The sequence below is a fragment of the Salmo trutta genome, chromosome 9 (assembly GCF_901001165.1).
Source record: "Salmo trutta chromosome 9, fSalTru1.1, whole genome shotgun sequence".
NCBI classification, from domain to species: Eukaryota; Metazoa; Chordata; class Actinopteri; order Salmoniformes; family Salmonidae; genus Salmo; species Salmo trutta.
The window spans coordinates 10,617,618-10,637,114 of NC_042965.1; the positions used below are offsets into that span (position 1 = coordinate 10,617,618).

At 43.6% G+C, this 19,497-nt stretch overlaps 2 protein-coding genes, 1 long non-coding RNA gene and 1 other non-coding gene across 11 annotated transcripts in view; 2 read left to right on the forward strand and 2 right to left on the reverse strand.

The window, feature by feature from the left end:
• abhd17b (abhydrolase domain containing 17B, depalmitoylase) overlaps positions 1 to 9,403 on the forward strand; it is a 23,618-nt gene extending 14,215 nt beyond the window's left edge. For all 7 annotated transcript variants that reach the window (XM_029762364.1, XM_029762361.1, XM_029762363.1 and 4 more), the window contains 2 exons: positions 7,034 to 7,213; positions 7,553 to 9,403. In XM_029762364.1, coding sequence (XP_029618224.1) covers positions 7,034 to 7,213; positions 7,553 to 7,778 — 406 coding nt within the window. In that variant the 3' untranslated portion in view covers positions 7,779 to 9,403. The remainder of the gene's footprint in view (positions 1 to 7,033; positions 7,214 to 7,552) is intronic.
• LOC115199860 (uncharacterized) lies at positions 8,811 to 17,520 on the reverse strand. Its single transcript, XR_003879429.1, has 2 exons — positions 17,449 to 17,520; positions 8,811 to 10,675 (listed from the first exon to the last, which is right to left on the reverse strand). It is a non-coding gene; the product is annotated as an uncharacterized LOC115199860 (long non-coding RNA).
• On the reverse strand, positions 10,817 to 10,889 carry trnat-ugu (transfer RNA threonine (anticodon UGU)). Its single transcript has one exon. It is a non-coding gene; the product is annotated as a tRNA-Thr (tRNA).
• Positions 16,845 to 19,497, forward strand: part of cemip2 (cell migration inducing hyaluronidase 2) — a 74,484-nt gene continuing 71,831 nt past the window's right edge. Inside the window, exon 1 of one of the 2 annotated variants that reach the window (XM_029762359.1) lies at positions 16,845 to 16,961. The gene's annotated coding sequence lies outside the window, so the exon portion shown is untranslated. Of the gene's footprint in view, positions 16,962 to 17,492; positions 17,585 to 19,497 lie in introns of those variants that run through there. The other variant, XM_029762357.1, reaches the window with a different exon arrangement.

Sequence of the window (19,497 nt, forward strand, 5' to 3'; positions counted from 1 at the left end):
TTCTGGGTCAGTCAGTGGTCAGGTATTCTGCCACTGTACTCTCTGTTTAGGTCCAGGTAGCATTCCAATTTTCTCCATTTTTTTTTTTTGGGGGGGGGGGGGTTTGATTCTTTCTAGTGTGTCAGAATTCTTTTTTTGATTTCTCATTTGTTTGGGTTTAATTGTGTTGCTGTCCTGGGGCTCTGTGCGGTCTATTTGTATTTGTGAACAGAGTGCCTCAGAACCAGCTGGCTGAGGAGACTCTTCTAAGTTAATCCATCTCTCTCTGTAGGTGAGGACTTTGGTGGAATGTGTGGGCATTGCTTCCTTTTAGGTGGATGTAAAATTTAACAGCTATTTTTTTGTATTTTGATAACTAGCAGATAGCCCTAATTCTGCTCTGCATGCATTCTTTGGGGTTTTGTGTATTTTTGCAGAATTCTGCATGCAGGTTCTCAGTTTTTTGTTATGGCTGTGACTTTAATTGAATAACGTGTAATTGACGGTTATGATTTAGACGTTTAATATGCAACAAGTTTTGGTTTATTTCATACCATTTACCCGCTCCATGTGAGCAATGACATGTCTTGTTTCTCTGTCCTCTTAATGTTGACGGAACACACGCGCCTGAGTACGCATGGAAGTACCTGGCCTGGTTCTCACAAATGTAGGGAAGTACCCAGCTGGGCTTCAGTCATTTTTCAAATATTATTTTTTCCCCCTTCACCACACAAAGTCAATAAAGTCATTTTTGAATAAAAAAAATAAAAATGTATATTATTTTTAATACATCTATTCAAATTATAATAGTTCCTCACAGTATTTGAAAAATCTTTCCAATAAACTCCCCCTCTAATCGGCGTCGCTGATAAATGGGCTTATGGCCATGTTTCTATGGACGTGTGTGTGTATTTGAATCATTGTCAATTTCATCTTCATACTATAGCATAGCTGTCCCCTTCATCATTTCCTTGTCAATTTCATTATCTTATAGGTTTTCTGAAAGTAGGTTAAGGTAGTCCTAGGTGTTTTTGACATGTAAAGAAAAGCAAATGTCTTTGATGCATGCTTTTAACATGGGTTTGTGTGAGTAAGCTGATTCTCTCTAGGTCTATATGTCCATCCAGAAAGTTTCCTAAAGTAGCCTGTTTGGACTCTTTTTAAGAATCAAACGCTCCTGTCATGATTTTTTAAATCTTTATAAAAGGCCTATTTTCAGTAGCTTAGGCTACATTATATCTCTCATTACAGCGTACTCCTTGCGAAAATTTGGGAAAAGTGGGACGAAACCCATCAGACTTCGTTTGAATGGTTGTGTCAATAGGATCTGTATTTTATTTTTTTATATGCAGAAAAGCCAACCGACAAGGTAGGCATATCTTTATTTTGACTCCGTTAATGTTGTCAATACAAAAATGTGACAGATCCCCCTCCAACCTGACATTTGTTGATTTAATATTTATGTAATAACCTGAATAATAATGAAATACCAGGATAATAACTAAGTGTAGTGGCTTGTTTCAAATGGGTTTTTATAAAGAACCATATCCATGTTAACAAGTGTACGAACAGAATTGTAACACACCCCCCCCGTGTACATTATTCTGGCCAATTACCTTAACCTCAAATTCCAAGACTGCCACAGTCCTAGTGTTTGTCTCATGTGATTTCTTGGTTTGTGAGTGTGCCCCAGACCTCACTACAGTGGATGGCAATGGGTTCTATAACTGATTGAAGTTTTTTGGGGGGCCAGATCCTATTTGGGATGTTGCTTTTTATGTTCCTGTTGATGGCATGGGTAGAAGGCTCTTCTTGCCTTGTCGTTTACGTCGTTCACAGCCTTGTGGAAGTTACCTGTGGGGTTACTGTTTAGGCCGAGGTAGGTATAGTTCTTGTGGGATCTAGGGCAACGGTGTCCTTTATCATTTGTTTTTCTTCTCTCTCGCTCCCCCCCCCTCGCAGATTGCATTATTGGCATGAAATACAATTTGATGGCTTTACCATTAAAATTCTATAAAGTATTTTGGGACAAAGTAGACCCCTGTTTTAAACATGACAACACACATCACTCAATTCAGTAGTTCCATGTATAAAACAGTTCAGTTATATTAAAACCAGGAAAATCTGGAGACCCTTTATGATTAGAGGCCCATAAGTTCAATAAATTGTGACAAAATGATAGCAAAGTTTAAGTAATGGAATGGCAAAAGTCTCGCCAGACTTGATACATAGCAAACAGGGTTTATTAAAAAAGAGACCCTTAAATACACATGTTTCGGTTTAATACAATACGCCCCCCAAAAATACGATTGATCAATAATGGCTATTGATGCAGAAAAGACTTTCGACCGTCTTGAATGGCCTTTTCTGTTAAACTTTCTACTTACCAGCTGAAATAATCAATTTGAATAATAAAACTATTGTATTAATGTCCTAAAGCACAAACAATACATTATCTGATTATGAAATTGATTTAGAAAGGGGCACAAGACAGGGATGTCCACTCCCCCCTCCTGTTTGCACTGGCAATTGAACCGCTTGCAGAAAGAATTAGGCAGGACCCAAAATGGGTATTGGTAAAATTAATAAACGTAAGTTATTTGGAGTTCTTCTGATTTATACCTGACCAGTATTGAAAGTTCAATGCCCTTGCTTAAAAATATTTTCAGAATACTCAAATCACAGGATATAAAATTAACATGGAAAAAAACGAAATGGCAATAAGAAAAATAATTAGTCCTTTTTTAAGTGGACCACAAAAAAATAAAATACTTAGGATGCTTAAGTGTATGTATATACACTGCTCAAAAAATAAAGGGAACACTAAAAATAACACATCCTAGATATGAATGAAATAATCTTATTAAATACTTTTTTCTTTACATAGTTGAATGTGCTGACAACAAAATCACACAAATAATCAATGGAAATCCAATTTATCAACCCATGGAGGTCTGGATTTGGAGTCACACTCAAACTTAAAGTGGAAAACCACACTACAGGCTGATCCAACTTTGATGTAATGTCAATGAGGCTCAGTAGTGTGTGTGTGTGGCCTCCACGTGCCTGTATGACCTCCCTACAACGCCTGGGCATGCTCCTGATGAGGTGGCGGATGGTCTCCTGATGGTCTCATCTGTGAAGAGCACAGGGCGCCAGTGGCAAATTTGCCAATCTTGGTGTTCTCTGGCAAATGCCAAACATCCTGCACGGTGTTGGGCTGTAAGCACAACCCCCACCTGTGGACGTCGGGCCCTCATACCACCCTCATGGAGTCTGTTTCTGACCGTTTGAGCAGACACATGCACATTTGTGGCCTGCTGGAGGTCATTTTGCAGGGCTCTGGCAGTGCTCCTCCTTGCACAAAGGCGGAGGTAGCGGTCCTGCTGCTGGGTTGTTGCCCTCCTACGGCCTCCTCCACGTCTCCGGATGTACTGGCCTGTCTCCTGGTAGCGCCTCCATGCTCTGGACACTACGCTGACAGACACAGCAAACCTTCTTGCCACAGCTCGCATTGATGTGCCATCCTGGATTAGCTGCACTACCTGAGCCACTTGTGTGGGTTGTAGACTCCGTCTCATGCTACCACTAGAGTGAAAGCACCGCCAGCATTCAAAAGTGACAAACATCAGCCAGGAAGCATAGGAACTGAGAAGTGGTCTGTGGTCCCCACCTGCAGAACCACTCCTTTATTGGGGGTGTCTTGCTAATTGCCTATAATTTCCACCTGTTGTCTATTCCATTTGCACAACAGCATGTGAAATTTATTGTCAATCAGTGTTGCTTCCTAAGTGGACAGTTTGATTTCACAGAAGTGTGACTGACTTGGAGTTACATTGTGTTGTTTAAGTGTTCCCTTTATTTTTTTGAGGTATGTATATATTACACTATTTCATTTCTCAACAATATGAAAGCAGATCTAGTTAAATGGAATGATCTTCCCATAAGCCTCTCTTAGAATGGCACATTTTCGGTAATACCAATTATCCCACCGAAGGCATTCTTTAAAAACGTATTATCGGTCATAACAGGTATTTATAGAAATTCGTTAGGAAGATGTAAAATGTTCCTTTATTTTAAGTCTGAGGGTGGTTTTAACCTTCCAGACTTGGAATTGTCAACTCACTACCCAAGGCTTTTACTTGTGACGTATAGTTAAATGCACTAAAGTGGAACAGTGGTACATATTGAAGATGCACATGCTCATCCCCAGGATCTTTTTGTCTATTTTCAAAGGCTAAAGCTAAGAACATTAACAACTTCATAGTTAACACTAGAACAATATATCGAACACAACCTGTATGTGACCCGTTTCAAGAAGCTAGGCTTATGTCGCACATCACTACTTCACAGTGCCAACCGTCATGTCTGGAGGAAACATGGCAGGGACAGGGAGAATAGTCAGGATCGAGGGAAAGATGAATGGAGCAAAGTACAGAGATCCTTGATGACAACCTGCTCCAGAGCGCTCAGGACCTCAGACTGGGGCAAAGGTTCACCTTCCAACAGGACAACGACTCTAAGCACACAGCCAAGACAACGCAAGATTGGCTTCGGGACAAGTCTCGCAATGTCCTTGAGTGGCCTAGCCAGAGCCTGCACTTGAACCCGATCGAACATCTCTAGAGAGACCTGAAAATAGCTGTGCAGCGACGCTGCCCACCCAACCTGACAGAGCTTGAGAGGATCTGCAGAGAAGAATGGGAGAAACTCCACAAATACAGGTGTGCCAAGCTTGTAGCTTCATACCCAAGAAGACTCAAGGCTGTAATCACTGAATACTTGTGTAAATGAAATTGTATTTGTGTGGACCTTACTGTGAAATGGGGTATTGTGTATAGATTGAAAGGGGGGGGGGGGAAACAAACCATTTAGAATATGCTATAATATGACAAGTTGGGTCTGAATACTTTCCGAATGCACTATATATTAGGCACCAAACGGATGAAAACGGACTACCTGGACTTTTCAAAGACGTCCCTCTTCAATGAACATAATTCTCTCCCTCTGTATTGGTGGTGTCACTGTAGTCAATCAATAACATGTATTTATAAAGCCCTTACATCCGCTGCTGTCACAAAGTGCTATACAGAAACGCAGCCTAAAACCCCAAACAGCAAGCGATGCCTAGGAAGAAACCTGGAGGAATCAGGCTCCGAGGCCGGCTGGAGATGCAGTAGGATAGCACAGTAGATTCTATGTACTTGTGTAGTGACTAGGGCTGTCCCCAACAAAAATAAATAATATTGGTTGACAGAGAACCGTCTGCTATTTTGAGGTGAAAACATTACTTTGAGAATCTCTACAGGTCATTAGTGGTGGTGCGTTAAGCCAATCAGAAATACTATCAGATCCCCAAATGGGCAATTTTATATGCCTACATTTGCGTGGAGGGCTCCAAACAAAAGACAATGTCGACTAATTGGGGTCAACCCTAGTAGTGACACTAGTAGAGTTCCACCCTAGACAATATGAGGTGGGGGTGACAGAGCGAAAGGATCTATTGCATTATAGTTTGGATTGGTCTCGGCTCAGGGAATACATTGATGGGGTGTTAGTTTGCGTAACCATGGAGCATGCTCAGTGAGGTGAAGTGAGTTCATGCTGAAATTGGTCCTTTTTGGCCTGGCAGAACACACACGTTCATATCACCTGACCTACTGTTACAGCCCTGACTTTACTGTATATCAGATGTTTTAGATTAATTTATAATCAGTGTGTTTTGACAACCTCTTGCTATTTTATGCTTTGGCCAGCCTTTTATAGCCTGGCAGTAAAACCAGTAACTAGATTAGATGTGTCTGATATAGACTAAAGATGACATCCAGGCCTAACGTTTGAGGTACTGCTGCTCAAAACGGTTGCATGTAAAGAACAGGCTGAAGTTTTTAAATTCCTCACCCACATCTGAGTATTTTGGTTATTTTATATAGGTTAATTCCTATGGGACCTTGTCAAATGGGGAAACTCCGACATAGTCCATTGGATGGCTTTGACCTCCTGTGAGCCTCCGCCCCATCACGTGCCTGTGCTGTCATGCTCCAACCAGTTGGATGACCTACTCTGGGGTCAATGTTCAGCCTGGCTGGATTTCACTGGCAAGTCGCTGGGGGCAGAGGATGTCTGAAGCTTCAATACAAAAGCTTTGTGTTCATCATGCACCAAATGGGAAAAAGACTGAAATGGGAAGATACTCTTTTTTTCATTTCAGTTGCCAAACATTTTCTGTTACATGCCCAAATGAACACAGCTTCTTTGCCTCACCTTTCTAAAGAGAAATGTTTTGAAAACCTACTAGTTGCATGTTATTGATTTAATTTGCATAATCAGAAAATGAGGTTGTTCCATTGGCAACAACAATCCGCTCTTTCATGATAATTATTATATAATTACATTTTGTAATTTAGTAGACGCTCTTATCCAGAGGTGATGTACAATTAGTTAATTCATCTTTAAGATGGCTTGGTGATACAATCGCATAAAGTACATTTTTCCTTCAAAGTAGGCCTATTTCTTTGCAAAGTCAGTGCTAGTAGGTAGAGACCATTGCCTTTTTTGGGTGTTAAGACACTCTTCATATATTGATTTAAGAAATAGAGGTGCTGTTGTACAGTACATGCTGGGTTAGTCAGAACTGATGTTTTGTTCTCAGTCCTGCAGCGGTTTAGAGCCAGGATCATCAGCTGACTGGCTGTGTTGGTCACATTCTCCATAATCAGCTATGGAATTCTGTCTCTCGCTTATGCCATTTAGCAGACACTTTTATCCAAAGTGACGTACAGAGATGTGTACATCTTTATTTCTCTATTTAATTTTTCTTTGGTCTTATTGACATGTCAATGGCCCCACACCTATCCTTGACTTCCACCTTCTCCTGACCAATTGACTTCTGACCTGAGTAGTGACTGAATCATGTCAATGGAGACTGACTGAATAACTGTGACTATATTATCATCCTGATCTTGACTAGGCCTACATTATCATATATATTAGGTTATTTACCACCTTGATGCTGATAATGTTTAACCCGAGGGTGTTCTGTCTCCCCCCTCAGGTACGGTATTAGGCCAGAGAACGTGATCGTGTATGGTCAGAGTATCGGTACGGTCCCGTCCGTGGACCTGGCAGCACGCTACGAGAGCGCCGCGGTCGTACTGCATTCCCCCCTCACCTCTGGCATGAGAGTGGCCTTCCCAGACACCAAGAAAACCTACTGCTTTGATGCCTTTCCCAAGTGAGACACACACACACACACACACACACACACACACACACACACACACACACACACACACACACACACCATAAAAGCAGTCATGTTTGAGTCACTCTGGACTCAATAGCCCCATCTGGTGGTCCTTGGTTGCCACCAGATTATGGAGAATTACACTGTTGACAAGGCTGAAAGGGGAAGCTGCCTGCTGTTGAAATGACCACATTGGGTAATTTTAAGTCCTATTCATGTCATCTGTTTCAGCATTGGGGGAAATTATACTTGCCTAACTGTTCCCTTCCTCTTTTGTGTGTGTGTGTGTGTACGTCCATGCGTCTGTCCTCGCCTTGCCTCCCAAAGTATTGACAAGATCTCCAAGGTGACGTCTCCGGTGCTGGTGATCCACGGGACGGAAGACGAGGTGATCGACTTCTCCCACGGCCTGGCGCTGTACGAGCGCTGCCAGAGGCCCGTGGAGCCCCTGTGGGTGGAAGGTGCCGGCCACAACGACGTCGAGCTCTACGGACAGTACCTGGAGCGCTTGAAACAGTTTGTGGCCCACGAGCTCGTCAACTTGTCAACTTGACTTCAACCCTTAGTCCACCCACCTGCTGCAACTGAACATTTTGAAATACCCATCCTTTTTTAAAAAGTGTATTTTTTTTGTATATTTTAGTTTATAATTTGAAACAGCGTGGTGATGAGAGACGGAGGGGATGATGGACGGATATAATAACATGCCATTTAGCAGACGCTTTTATCCATAGCGACTTAGTCATGGGTGCATATTTTACATACGGGTGGTCCAGGAATCCAACCCCACTATCCTAGCTGGAAAGTGCCCTTTACCAACTGAGCTACAGTGGACCACTTGAGTGTACTCAAGGATTGTGTTTTGAGCACAGAAGAGCAGTTGGATTCTGTGTGCTTGTCACTTTTTTTTTTTTGATGCCTTTCAGAAGGATGCAGTTCTGGTCCAATGTATGGACATCTGACGTACACACCTCTGAGCATATCTAAGAGGTTTCTGTGGAGCAGCTATGCTGGATGGAAGACTGGACCGCCACTCAACTAAGTCTGTCTTGACTAAGGAGCCAAGTCTGCTACAATGTGGTCAACATGGATGTTTTGTTTATTTTTATATATATTAAGTTTGCACCTATCACATGTTACTTAGAACTGTACAAGATAAAACTCTGACATTTTAAAATGGCAGTGCCAGTGTTGCCAACTGTTCAGCATATTGAAGAAAAAAGCACTGGGTACGGACAGCATCCTAGAAACCTCTCGCTATACAAAGCTTTTTGTTTAATGTATTCTTTCAGTAAAGCTGCTACGACTCAATTTATACAGTAAAATGAATAATAAAGCTCGATCATTTCAGAGGAATAGCACTTCTAAATATTGATTTTGTATAAACTGCCTGCACACCTGGTAGTTCTTGTTACATAGTTTAAGACTCATGCCACTGATGCCATAAAGCTTTGAAAAACAGTGACAGTCGTTAATGTGTGATTGGAAATTGCTTTGAAGACGGCTTGGTTTTACAGAGGACACAACTGGACTCTTGCGCACTTTTTGTTTAAGCCTTATCTGACAGAATACATTTTTTTTTTTTGGGGGGGGGTTCTGAGAGACCCTATTAATGCAGAATAATCACGTACTTCATTGTATTAGTAAGACACTAAGTGGAAGCGGACTTTGTTATAAAGTGCTACTGCATGCCATGATAGGCTAGTGTTTAATTAACCTTTTAGCTGGCTAAATTCTGGCCAGCTCAAGGCTATGGATGCTACCCATAACCTCTAGTTTTGATTGGTACTGTCTGAACTGAAATGTTTGGATTGGTTGTTGATATTAGAGTAATCAAGAATTGTTAGGATTGGTTGTTGCTGTTAGATAATGTGTCATTGAACTCTACTGGGGACTTTTCTGTACTTAAATGTAATGCTTTCATCCGTTTTCACTTTATAAATAGTTTGTACTGGACAAGCCTCCATCTAAATTCTAGTTGTAAGTACTACTGTAACTTGAATATGATGATCCGGCATCCATCTGTGGTGAGCATTTTAAATTATTCCGATGACCGTTAAATCTGGTCACCCAGACGATGTGATTTCTGTTCTTTTTTGTCTAAGACGATGCATTACTGAAGGAAATTATGTAACGTGATCTTGATTAGTTATAATAAAATGGATATACACTTTAAAATAAATATGAGGAAGTATTTGTATGTTGTAGACACTGAAAGCACTAGCTGACTAGACACTCACAAGATGATAGTGCCTTCAGAAAGTATTAACCTTGACTTATTCCACTTTTTTTACAGCCTGAATTCAAAATTGATTTCTCACCCATCTACACCCAGTACTCCATATTGACAAAGTGAAAACATGTTTAGACATTTTTGCAAATTGATTGAAAATAAAATACTGATCTCATTTAGTTAAGTACTGACATTCCTGAGTCAATAGTTTGTAGTAGCACCTTTGTCCGCGATTACAGCTTGAGTCGTCTAGGGTATATCTTTATCAGATTTACACATCTGGATTTGGGGATTTTTTTTCAAGCTCTTAAGTTTGTTCCCCGCCACTCCCCATTAATCTTCAAGGCTTTCCACAGATTTTCAATGGGTTTCAAGTCTGGGCTTTGGCTGGGCCGATCAAGAACTTTCACATGTTTGTTCTGAAGCCATTCCAGCGTTGCTTTGGCTGCTTAGGGTCATTGTACTGTTTGAACCACCATGTCACGGTAGGGATGATGTTAGACGGGGAATGAGCTGTGCCTGGTTTTCTCCAGGTATAGAGCTTTGCATTCAGACCAAAGAGTTGGATTTTTATCTCATCAGATCATATAATCTTTTGCGTTATGATCAGTCTTTCACGTGCCTCTTTGCAAACTCCAGGGGCCTCATTAAAAAACCTTGTAAGTACAAAATATACCCCAAAATGCGCATGCGCTGGTTTTCAGGCAAAAGTTGGCATTCATAATAAATTCACTTTGTGAGAATGTGCTCACCTCCCTGCAAACTTTAGACCATGCATATGCACATCTTCTAGTGGTTGAAATATTGTACTGCAAGCTGACTGAACGTATGTGCAAATCGTGGATATGATGAAAAGCTTATTCACAAACTAACATAATGCAGCCATTACTGAGCAGATCAAAAATTGTTTTATTAAAAAAAATATATAAATGCAAGAGTTACTGTACAGTTTACCTATGGAAATCAGTCAATTGAAATACATTTATTAGACCCTAATCTATGGATTTCACATGACTGGTAATACTTAATGCATCTGTTGGTCATAGATACCTTTTAAGAAAAGGAGCGTGGATCAGAACCTGTCAGTATCTGGTGTGAACACCATTTGCCTCATGCAGCGCGACACCTCTTCCACAGTTGATCAGGCTGTTGATTGTGTCCTGTGGAATGTTGTCACACTTCAATGGCTGTGCGAAGTCGCTGGATACTGGCGTGAACTGGAACACGGTGCAGTACATATTTTTTACATTTTTTACATTTTAGTCATTTAGCAGACGCTCTTATCCAGAGCGACTTACAGTAGTGAATGCATACATTTCATTTCATACATTTTTTTTTTTTTTTTTTTTTCCTGTGCTGGCCCCCCGTGGGAATCGAACCCACAACCCTGGCGTTACAAACACCATGCTCTACCAACTGAGCTACAGGGACAGCATATTGATCCATATTGATCCAGAGCATCCCAAACATGCTCAATGGGTGACATGTCTGGGGAGTATTCAGGCCATGGAAGAACTGGGATGTTTACAGCGTCCAGGAATTTTGTACAGATCCTTGCGACATGAGCTGTGCATTGTCATGCCGAAACATGAGGTGATGGTGCCGGGTGAATGGCACAACAATGGCCCTCAGGATCTCGTCACGGTATCTCTGTGCGTTCAAATTGCCATGGATAAAAAGCAATTGTGTTCATAGCTTATGCCGTAGCTTATGCCTGCCCATACCATAACACCACTACCCCAACGGGGTACTCTGTTCACAACGTTGACATATGCAAACCGTACTATCAAATTCTCTAAAATGACAATGGCTTACGGCAGAGAAATTAACATTAAATGAATTGGAAACAGCTTTGGTAGACATTCCTGCAGTCAGCATGCCAATTGAACACTCCCTCAAAACTTGAGACATCTGTGGCATTGGTGTTGTGTGACCGAACTTCACATTTTAAAGTGGCATTTTATTGTCCCCAGCACAAGGTGCACCTGTGTAATGAGCATGCTGTTCAATCAGCTTCTTGATATGCCTCACCTGTCAGGGGGATGGATTATCTTGGCAAAGGATAAATGCTCACTAAAAGAGATGTAAATACATTCATGCCCAAAATTTGAGAGAAGTAAGCTTTTTGTGCGTATGGAACATTTCTGGGATCTTTTATTTCAGCTCATGAAACATTGAACCATCACTTTACATGTTGCAGTTATACTTTTGTTCAGTGTAATTAGACATAGGAATCTTTTTCCGGTTTATTTTTTTTCATAATCATTGCAGTATAAATTCCTCACCTTTTTTGGACGTGATGGATTTATATTCCCAAAGGAACAAATTATCATCCCCATCTCTCATTTAATTGGACAAGTAGCCTAGTAAATAGATAGGCTATACTTTACCTATGACCGTAGCACAGCCATGCTGAAACCACAAACCACAATTAATACACCTTTGTGTATTAATGCTTTAATTACTTCAAAGGCTGATGGTGCATAGCACACTGACTGTTTATATTGTGTTAAAACTACTATCCCTTTCTAGGCACATTACCAAATACTATCAGAACATTTGATCCCTTGTTTGGGTCCGCATATAATTAAATTGACCAAGTAGTCGTAGTCCTTTGTAGCTCAGCATAGCGCTTGTAACGCCAGGGTTATGGGTTTGGTTCTCGGGACCATCCACATGTAAAATGTCTGCTCACATGACTCTAATTTGCTTTGGATAAAAGTGTCTGCTACATAGCATATGATATTATTGTATATTACTCTTGCATCAAGGTTAACACCAAAATGCTCCTTTCTGGATATGTTCATTTATTTATTTTATTCAACCTTTATTTTGTAAGATTGGTGTCACGCCAAGGTGGGTAAACAGAGCAGGTAACAGTGGTGCTAGGCAGAGCAGGTAACAGTGGTGCTAGACAGAGCAGGTAACAGTGGTGCTAGACAGAGCAGGTAACAGTGGTGCTAGACAGAGCAGGTAACAGTGGTGCTAGACAGAGCAGGTAACAGTGGTGCTAGGCAGAGCAGGTAACAGTGGTGCTAGGCAGAGCAGGTAACAGTGGTGCTAGGCAGAGCAGGTAACAGTGGTGCTAGGCAGAGCAGGTAACAGTGGTGCTAGGCAGAGCAGGTAACAGTGGTGCTAGACAGAGCAGGTAACAGTGGGTAGACAGAGCAGGTAACAGTGGTGCTAGACAGAGCAGGTAACAGTGGTGCTAGGCAGAGCAGGTAACAGTGGTGCTAGGCAGAGCAGGTAACAGTGGTGCTAGGCAGAGCAGGTAACAGTGGTGCTAGGCAGAGCAGGTAACAGTGGTGCTAGGCAGAGCAGGTAACAGTGGTGCTAGACAGAGCAGGTAACAGTGGTGCTAGACAGAGCAGGTAACAGTGGGTAGACAGAGCAGGTAACAGTGGGTAGACAGAGCAGGTAACAGTGGGTAGACAGAGCAGGTAACAGTGGGTAGACAGAGCAGGTAACAGTGGGTAGCCAGAGCAGGTAACAGTGGGTAGCCAGAGCAGGTAACAGTGGGTAGCCAGAGCAGGTAACAGTGGTGCTAGACAGAGCAGGTAACAGTGGGTAGACAGAGCAGGTAACAGTGGGTAGACAGAGCAGGTAACAGTGGGTAGACAGAGCAGGTAACAGTGGTGCTAGACAGAGCAGGTAACAGTGGGGGTAGACAGAGCAGGTAACAGTGGGTAGACAGAGCAGGTAACAGTGGGGGTAGACAGAGCAGGTAACAGTGGGGGTAGACAGAGCAGGTAACAGTGGCTAGACAGAGCAGGTAACAGTGGCTAGACAGAGCAGGTAACAGTGGCTAGACAGAGCAGGTAACAGTGGCTAGACAGAGCAGGTAACAGTGGGTAGACAGAGCAGGTAACAGTGGGTAGACAGAGCAGGTAACAGTGGGTAGACAGAGCAGGTAACAGTGGGTAGACAGAGCAGGTAACAGTGGTGCTAGACAGAGCGGGTAACAGTGGTGCTAGACAGAGCGGGTAACAGTGGTGCTAGACAGAGCGGGTAACAGTGGTGCTAGACAGAGCGGGTAACAGTGGTGCTAGACAGAGCGGGTAACAGTGGGTAGACAGAGCGGGTAACAGTGGGTAGACAGAGCGGGTAACAGTGGGTAGACAGAGCAGGTAACAGTGGGTAGACAGAGCAGGTAACAGTGGGTAGACAGAGCAGGTAACAGTGGGTAGACAGAGCAGGTAACAGTGGGTAGACAGAGCAGGTAACAGTGGGTAGACAGAGCAGGTAACAGTGGGTAGACAGAGCAGGTAACAGTGGGTAGACAGAGCAGGTAACAGTGGGTAGACAGAGCAGGTAACAGTGGGTAGACAGAGCAGGTAACAGTGGGTAGACAGAGCAGGTAACAGTGGTGCTAGACAGAGCAGGTAACAGTGGTGCTAGACAGAGCAGGTAACAGTGGTGCTAGACAGAGCAGGTAACAGTGGGTAGGCAGAGCAGGTAACAGTGGTGCTAGACAGAGCAGGTAACAGTGGGTAGACAGAGCAGGTAACAGTGGTGCTAGACAGAGCAGGTAACAGTGGTGCTAGACAGAGCAAGTAACAGTGGTGCTAGACAGAGCAGGTAACAGTGGGTAGATAGAGCAGGTTACAGTGGGTAGACAGAGCAGGTTACAGTGGGTAGACAGAGCAGGTAACAGTGGTGCTAGACAGAGCAGGTAACAGTGGGTAGACAGAGCAGGTAACAGTGGTGCTAGACAGAGCAGGTAACAGTGGGTAGACAGAGCAGGTAACAGTGGGTAGACAGAGCAGGTAACAGTGGTGCTAGACAGAGCAGGTAACAGTGGTGCTAGACAGAGCAGGTAACAGTGGTGCTAGACAGAGCAGGTAACAGTGGTGCTAGACAGAGCAGGTAACAGTGGGTAGACAGAGCAGGTTACAGTGGGTAGACAGAGCAGGTAACAGTGGGTAGACAGAGCAGGTAACAGTGGGTAGACAGAGCAGGTAACAGTGGTGCTAGACAGAGCAGGTAACAGTGGGTAGACAGAGCAGGTAACAGTGGTGCTAGACAGAGCAGGTAACAGTGGGTAGACAGAGCAGGTAACAGTGGTGCTAGACAGAGCAGGTAACAGTGGTGCTAGACAGAGCGGGTAACAGTGGGTAGACAGAGCGGGTAACAGTGGGAAGACAGAGCGGGTAACAGTGGCTAGACAGAGCAGGTAACAGTGGGTAGACAGAGCAGGTAACAGTGGGTAGACAGAGCAGGTAACAGTGGTGCTAGACAGAGCAGGTAACAGTGGGTAGACAGAGCAGGTAACAGTGGTGCTAGACAGAGCAGGTAACAGTGGGTAGGCAGAGCAGGTAACAGTGGTGCTAGACAGAGCAGGTAACAGTGGGTAGACAGAGCAGGTAACAGTGGTGCTAGACAGAGCAGGTAACAGTGGTGCTAGACAGAGCAGGTAACAGTGGGTAGACAGAGCAGGTTACAGTGGGTAGACAGAGCAGGTTACAGTGGGTAGACAGAGCAGGTAACAGTGGGTAGACAGAGCAGGTAACAGTGGTGCTAGACAGAGCAGGTAACAGTGGGTAGACAGAGCAGGTAACAGTGGTGCTAGACAGAGCAGGTAACAGTGGTGCTAGACAGAGCAGGTAACAGTGGGTAGACAGAGCAGGTTACAGTGGGTAGACAGAGCAGGTTACAGTGGGTAGACAGAGCAGGTTACAGTGGTGCTAGACAGAGCAGGTAACAGTGGGTAGGCAGAGCAGGTAACAGTGGTGCTAGACAGAGCAGGTAACAGTGGGTAGACAGAGCAGGTAACAGTGGTGCTAGACAGAGCAGGTAACAGTGGTGCTAGACAGAGCAGGTAACAGTGGGTAGACAGAGCAGGTTACAGTGGGTAGACAGAGCAGGTTACAGTGGGTAGACAGAGCAGGTAACAGTGGTGCTAGACAGAGCAGGTAACAGTGGGTAGACAGAGCAGGTAACAGTGGTGCTAGACAGAGCAGGTAACAGTGGGTAGACCGAGCAGGTAACAGTGGTGCTAGACAGAGCAGGTAACAGTGGGTAGACAGAGCAGGTTACAGTGGGTAGACAGAGCAGGTTACAGTGGGTAGACAGAGCAGGTAACAGTGGGTAGACAGAGCAGGTAACAGTGGGTAGACAGAGCAGGTAACAGTGGTGCTAGACAGAGCAGGTAACAGTGGGTAGACAGAGCAGGTAACAGTGGTGCTAGACAGAGCAGGTAACAGTGGGTAGACAGAGCAGGTAACAGTGGTGCTAGACAGAGCAGGTAACAGTGGTGCTAGACAGAGCGGGTAACAGTGGTGCTAGACAGAGCGGGTAACAGTGGGAAGACAGAGCAGGTAACAGTGGCTAGACAGAGCAGGTAACAGTGGCTAGACAGAGCAGGTAACAGGGGGTAGACAGAGCAGGTAACAGTGGTGCTAGACAGAGCAGGTAACAGTGGGTAGACAGAGCAGGTAACAGTGGTGCTAGACAGAGCAGGTAACAGTGGGTAGACAGAGCAGGTAACAGTGGGTAGACAGAGCAGGTAACTGTGGTGCTAGACAGAGCAGGTAACAGTGGTGCTAGACAGAGCAGGTAACAGTGGTGCTAGACAGAGCAGGTAACAGTGGGTAGACAGAGCAGGTAACAGTGGTGCTAGACAGAGCAGGTAACAGTGGTGCTAGACAGAGCAGGTAACAGTGGGTAGACAGAGCAGGTTACAGTGGGTAGACAGAGCAGGTTACAGTGGGTAGACAGAGCAGGTTACAGTGGGTAGACAGAGCAGGTAACAGTGGTGCTAGACAGAGCAGGTAACAGTGGGTAGACAGAGCAGGTAACAATGGTGCTAGACAGAGCAGGTAACAGTGGGTAGACAGAACAGGTAACAGTGGTGCTAGACAGAGCAGGTAACAGTGGGTAGACAGAGCAGGTTACAGTGGGTAGACAGAGCAGGTAACAGTGGGTAGACAGAGCAGGTAACAGTGGGTAGACAGAGCAGGTAACAGTGGTGCTAGACAGAGCAGGTAACAGTGGTGCTAGACAGAGCAGGTAACAGTGGTGCTAGACAGAGCAGGTAACAGTGGGTAGACAGAGCAGGTAACAGTGGGTAGACAGAGCAGGTAACACTGGGTAGACAGAGCAGGTAACACTGGGTAGACAGAGCAGGTAACAGTGGTGCTAGACAGACCAGGTAACAGTGGTGCTAGACAGAGCAGGTAACAGTGGGTAGACAGAGCAGGTAACAGTGGTGCTAGACAGAGCAGGTAACAGTGGTGCTAGACAGAGCAGGTAACAGTGGGTAGACAGAGCAGGTAACAGTGGTGCTAGACAGAGCAGGTAACAGTGGGTAGACAGAGCAGGTAACAGTGGGTAGACAGAGCAGGTAACAGTGGGTAGACAGAGCAGGTAACAGTGGTGCTAGACAGAGCAGGTAACAGTGGGTAGACAGAGCAGGTAACAGGTTGAGCAGGTGAGGAAGGAAGATGGCGGACTGAACGAAGTTTTGTGGAGCACCTCAAGATAAAAACATAATATTCAATATCGGTAAGTTAGACTAAAATATTAGCACTTCACAATCTAGTGGGTGATAACCTTCAATCTGGATAATAACACAAAACAAATCTTAAGACTAGAGACATTTATCGACAAATATTACGAAAACAAGCAACACCCAAACATGAGAGTAAGACAGGGGAACCGATTTCAAAGCGAAAACGTGACTCTTCTACAGACACAGACGACTTAATATTTTCACCACCGGGAATGGTAAAGGTCGAAACCGATCTGTTAAAATCAATAAATGACTAACTTTGTATACTTGAATTAGTTAGTAAGGATATAAAACAGTTGAAGGCAAGCCTCGAGATGAGTGATGAAAAAGCTGCGACATTGGAGAAGGAAACACACAAGCTAAAAGGGACAGTCAACAATATTGAAACGAAGTTAATGAAATTAAAAAGGAGAACACCTTTCTGAGAGAAGCCTTACTGGACATACAAACTAGAACCATGAGAGAGAATCTGGTACTTACAGATATCCAGGAGAAAGAAGGGGACGTTCCTGAATCTGTAGTTAGAGTTCCTCCTTACAGCGCTTCAAATCCCACGCGAAGCTATCGACAAAATCCAACTTGAACTTGTACACCGCTTCGGACAGAGAGGCAAAAGGTATGAACGCCAAATTTGCTTCATTTAAACATAAAAGAATGGTTAAAAGCCTGGGTAAAAGACTTGCTGGGACCAAAATGGGCATGAATGATCAGTTTCCGAAGGAAATTGCATAACGGCGTAAAGTTCTGTATCCAAATTTCAAAGAAAATAGATTCAAAGGGAAACGAGTAGCTCTCGACGTTGATAAACTATATATTGATAACCAGTTGTTCAGAGACACAAAGACTACTCCATGGTTATTTTAAAAATGACAAAGTTCTCATAGATGAGGAAAATAATGAAACACAATTCTAGCCCGGTTATGGATTGTGACAATACAATAATAAAAAATAGCTTTTGTAAATATCTTCACATATAACTAATTGGAACACACAAGCACTAATTCAACATGGTGAAGATAAAAACTAAGTAAACAGAAGGCGCAGTATGTGTGGATGGTGGGTGTGTGTTTATCTTTTAATTTTATTTGTTATGTTTTGGAAAGTTGAGTGAGTGAGTAATGAAATGGTTGCATATCCCATAACCAATGTATTGCTGTGAGCTGGGGTATGAGAGGGCTTTCAATGTTGTTCAGATGATGGATATACTTTTATAATGAATTATACGTCTTATTTATTTATTTATTTATTTGCATATGGAAGGTGAGATCAGCTATCATGGTGGAACAGTTTTAAAATAAATTATACATTTAATTTATTTATTGTCCTATCATGGGGATCTAAATGTTTTAAATAAATTCTATCTAATTATTTATTTATGATCCTAGTTTAATGGTACAGTCAACAACCCTATACCATAGACACCCACCTGAATGACCCAGATACTAAGGAGAAGTCCCTAACTGTTTTATGGGCCTGCTGTAAGCGGTCTCTGTGCAGCCAAAATGCGGTCAGAGACCAAGAACAGCACTGCCCCCTCAAGATTCTGAGCCCGCTTGGAAGGGGTTGGTCCTGCAAAGCCCCCTAAAGGGACAGCATACTACACAAGGAAATTCTTAAAGTTGCTAATGAGAACCTTGACGACCTTGTACCTAGCCGGTGGGGATTCTGGTGAGGGTGCCCCCACCCAGGCAGTGGCAGTGCTGGAAACACTAGCTGCAGTAACCCATGGGGAGGGGGTCACACTCGGACATTCAGAGAGGGGGTATATTATTGTGATCCTGGTGGCACAAAATCAAAAGTCTGACTGCATGGAGATGCTTGGGAATATGGTCAATACGGGTGACCGTATTGTGGGTGTTTCAGGGAAAGGGTGTACATTTGACCTCCATCATCTAGGATGTGACAATGGTTAATAAAATCTCTCAATTTCTGCCCATTTTTTGTGTGGTCTTGCAGGCCTTCTAATGCAGCTGCATTTGTAAATCAAGACCTTTCTTGAGTTGGGCTCTGGGATGGTGCAACTGTTGACAATGTGAGCTTATGGTTGTGTGGGTGGAAAGGGTTGAGTGCGTGTGGATGTGTGTATCCCCCAACTGTTGCGAAGGAGTAAAAGATGTTAGGGACAATGGAGGATGTTCCACAGCTATATAAAATACAAATCGAGGTGAGGGCGATGGAAATGGAAATGCACTTGGCAATTGATTTACTTCAATTCGGTAAATGGCACTGTGTGCTCTTTTCGAAGGATGGATCCCATAACCCTGAAGAGTCAGGGTTATGGGATACGGGTGATCGGGGGTGGTCTGCCGGGCATTGGGATGACAACCCAACTAGGGATGAGGAAGGCTTTTAGCGGGTGGAATAGTAGGGACCAATTGGAGGTTTACTTAGTAGCAATGCAAATATCATGGAACAGCTATATAGACACTCAATCATCATGTTACTTTTTAATGGTTCGTTTACAAACATATATTTTCATAAATAGAATTTAAAGTTGTGTCACATTATGGTAAGTGGTGAAATAAGTAT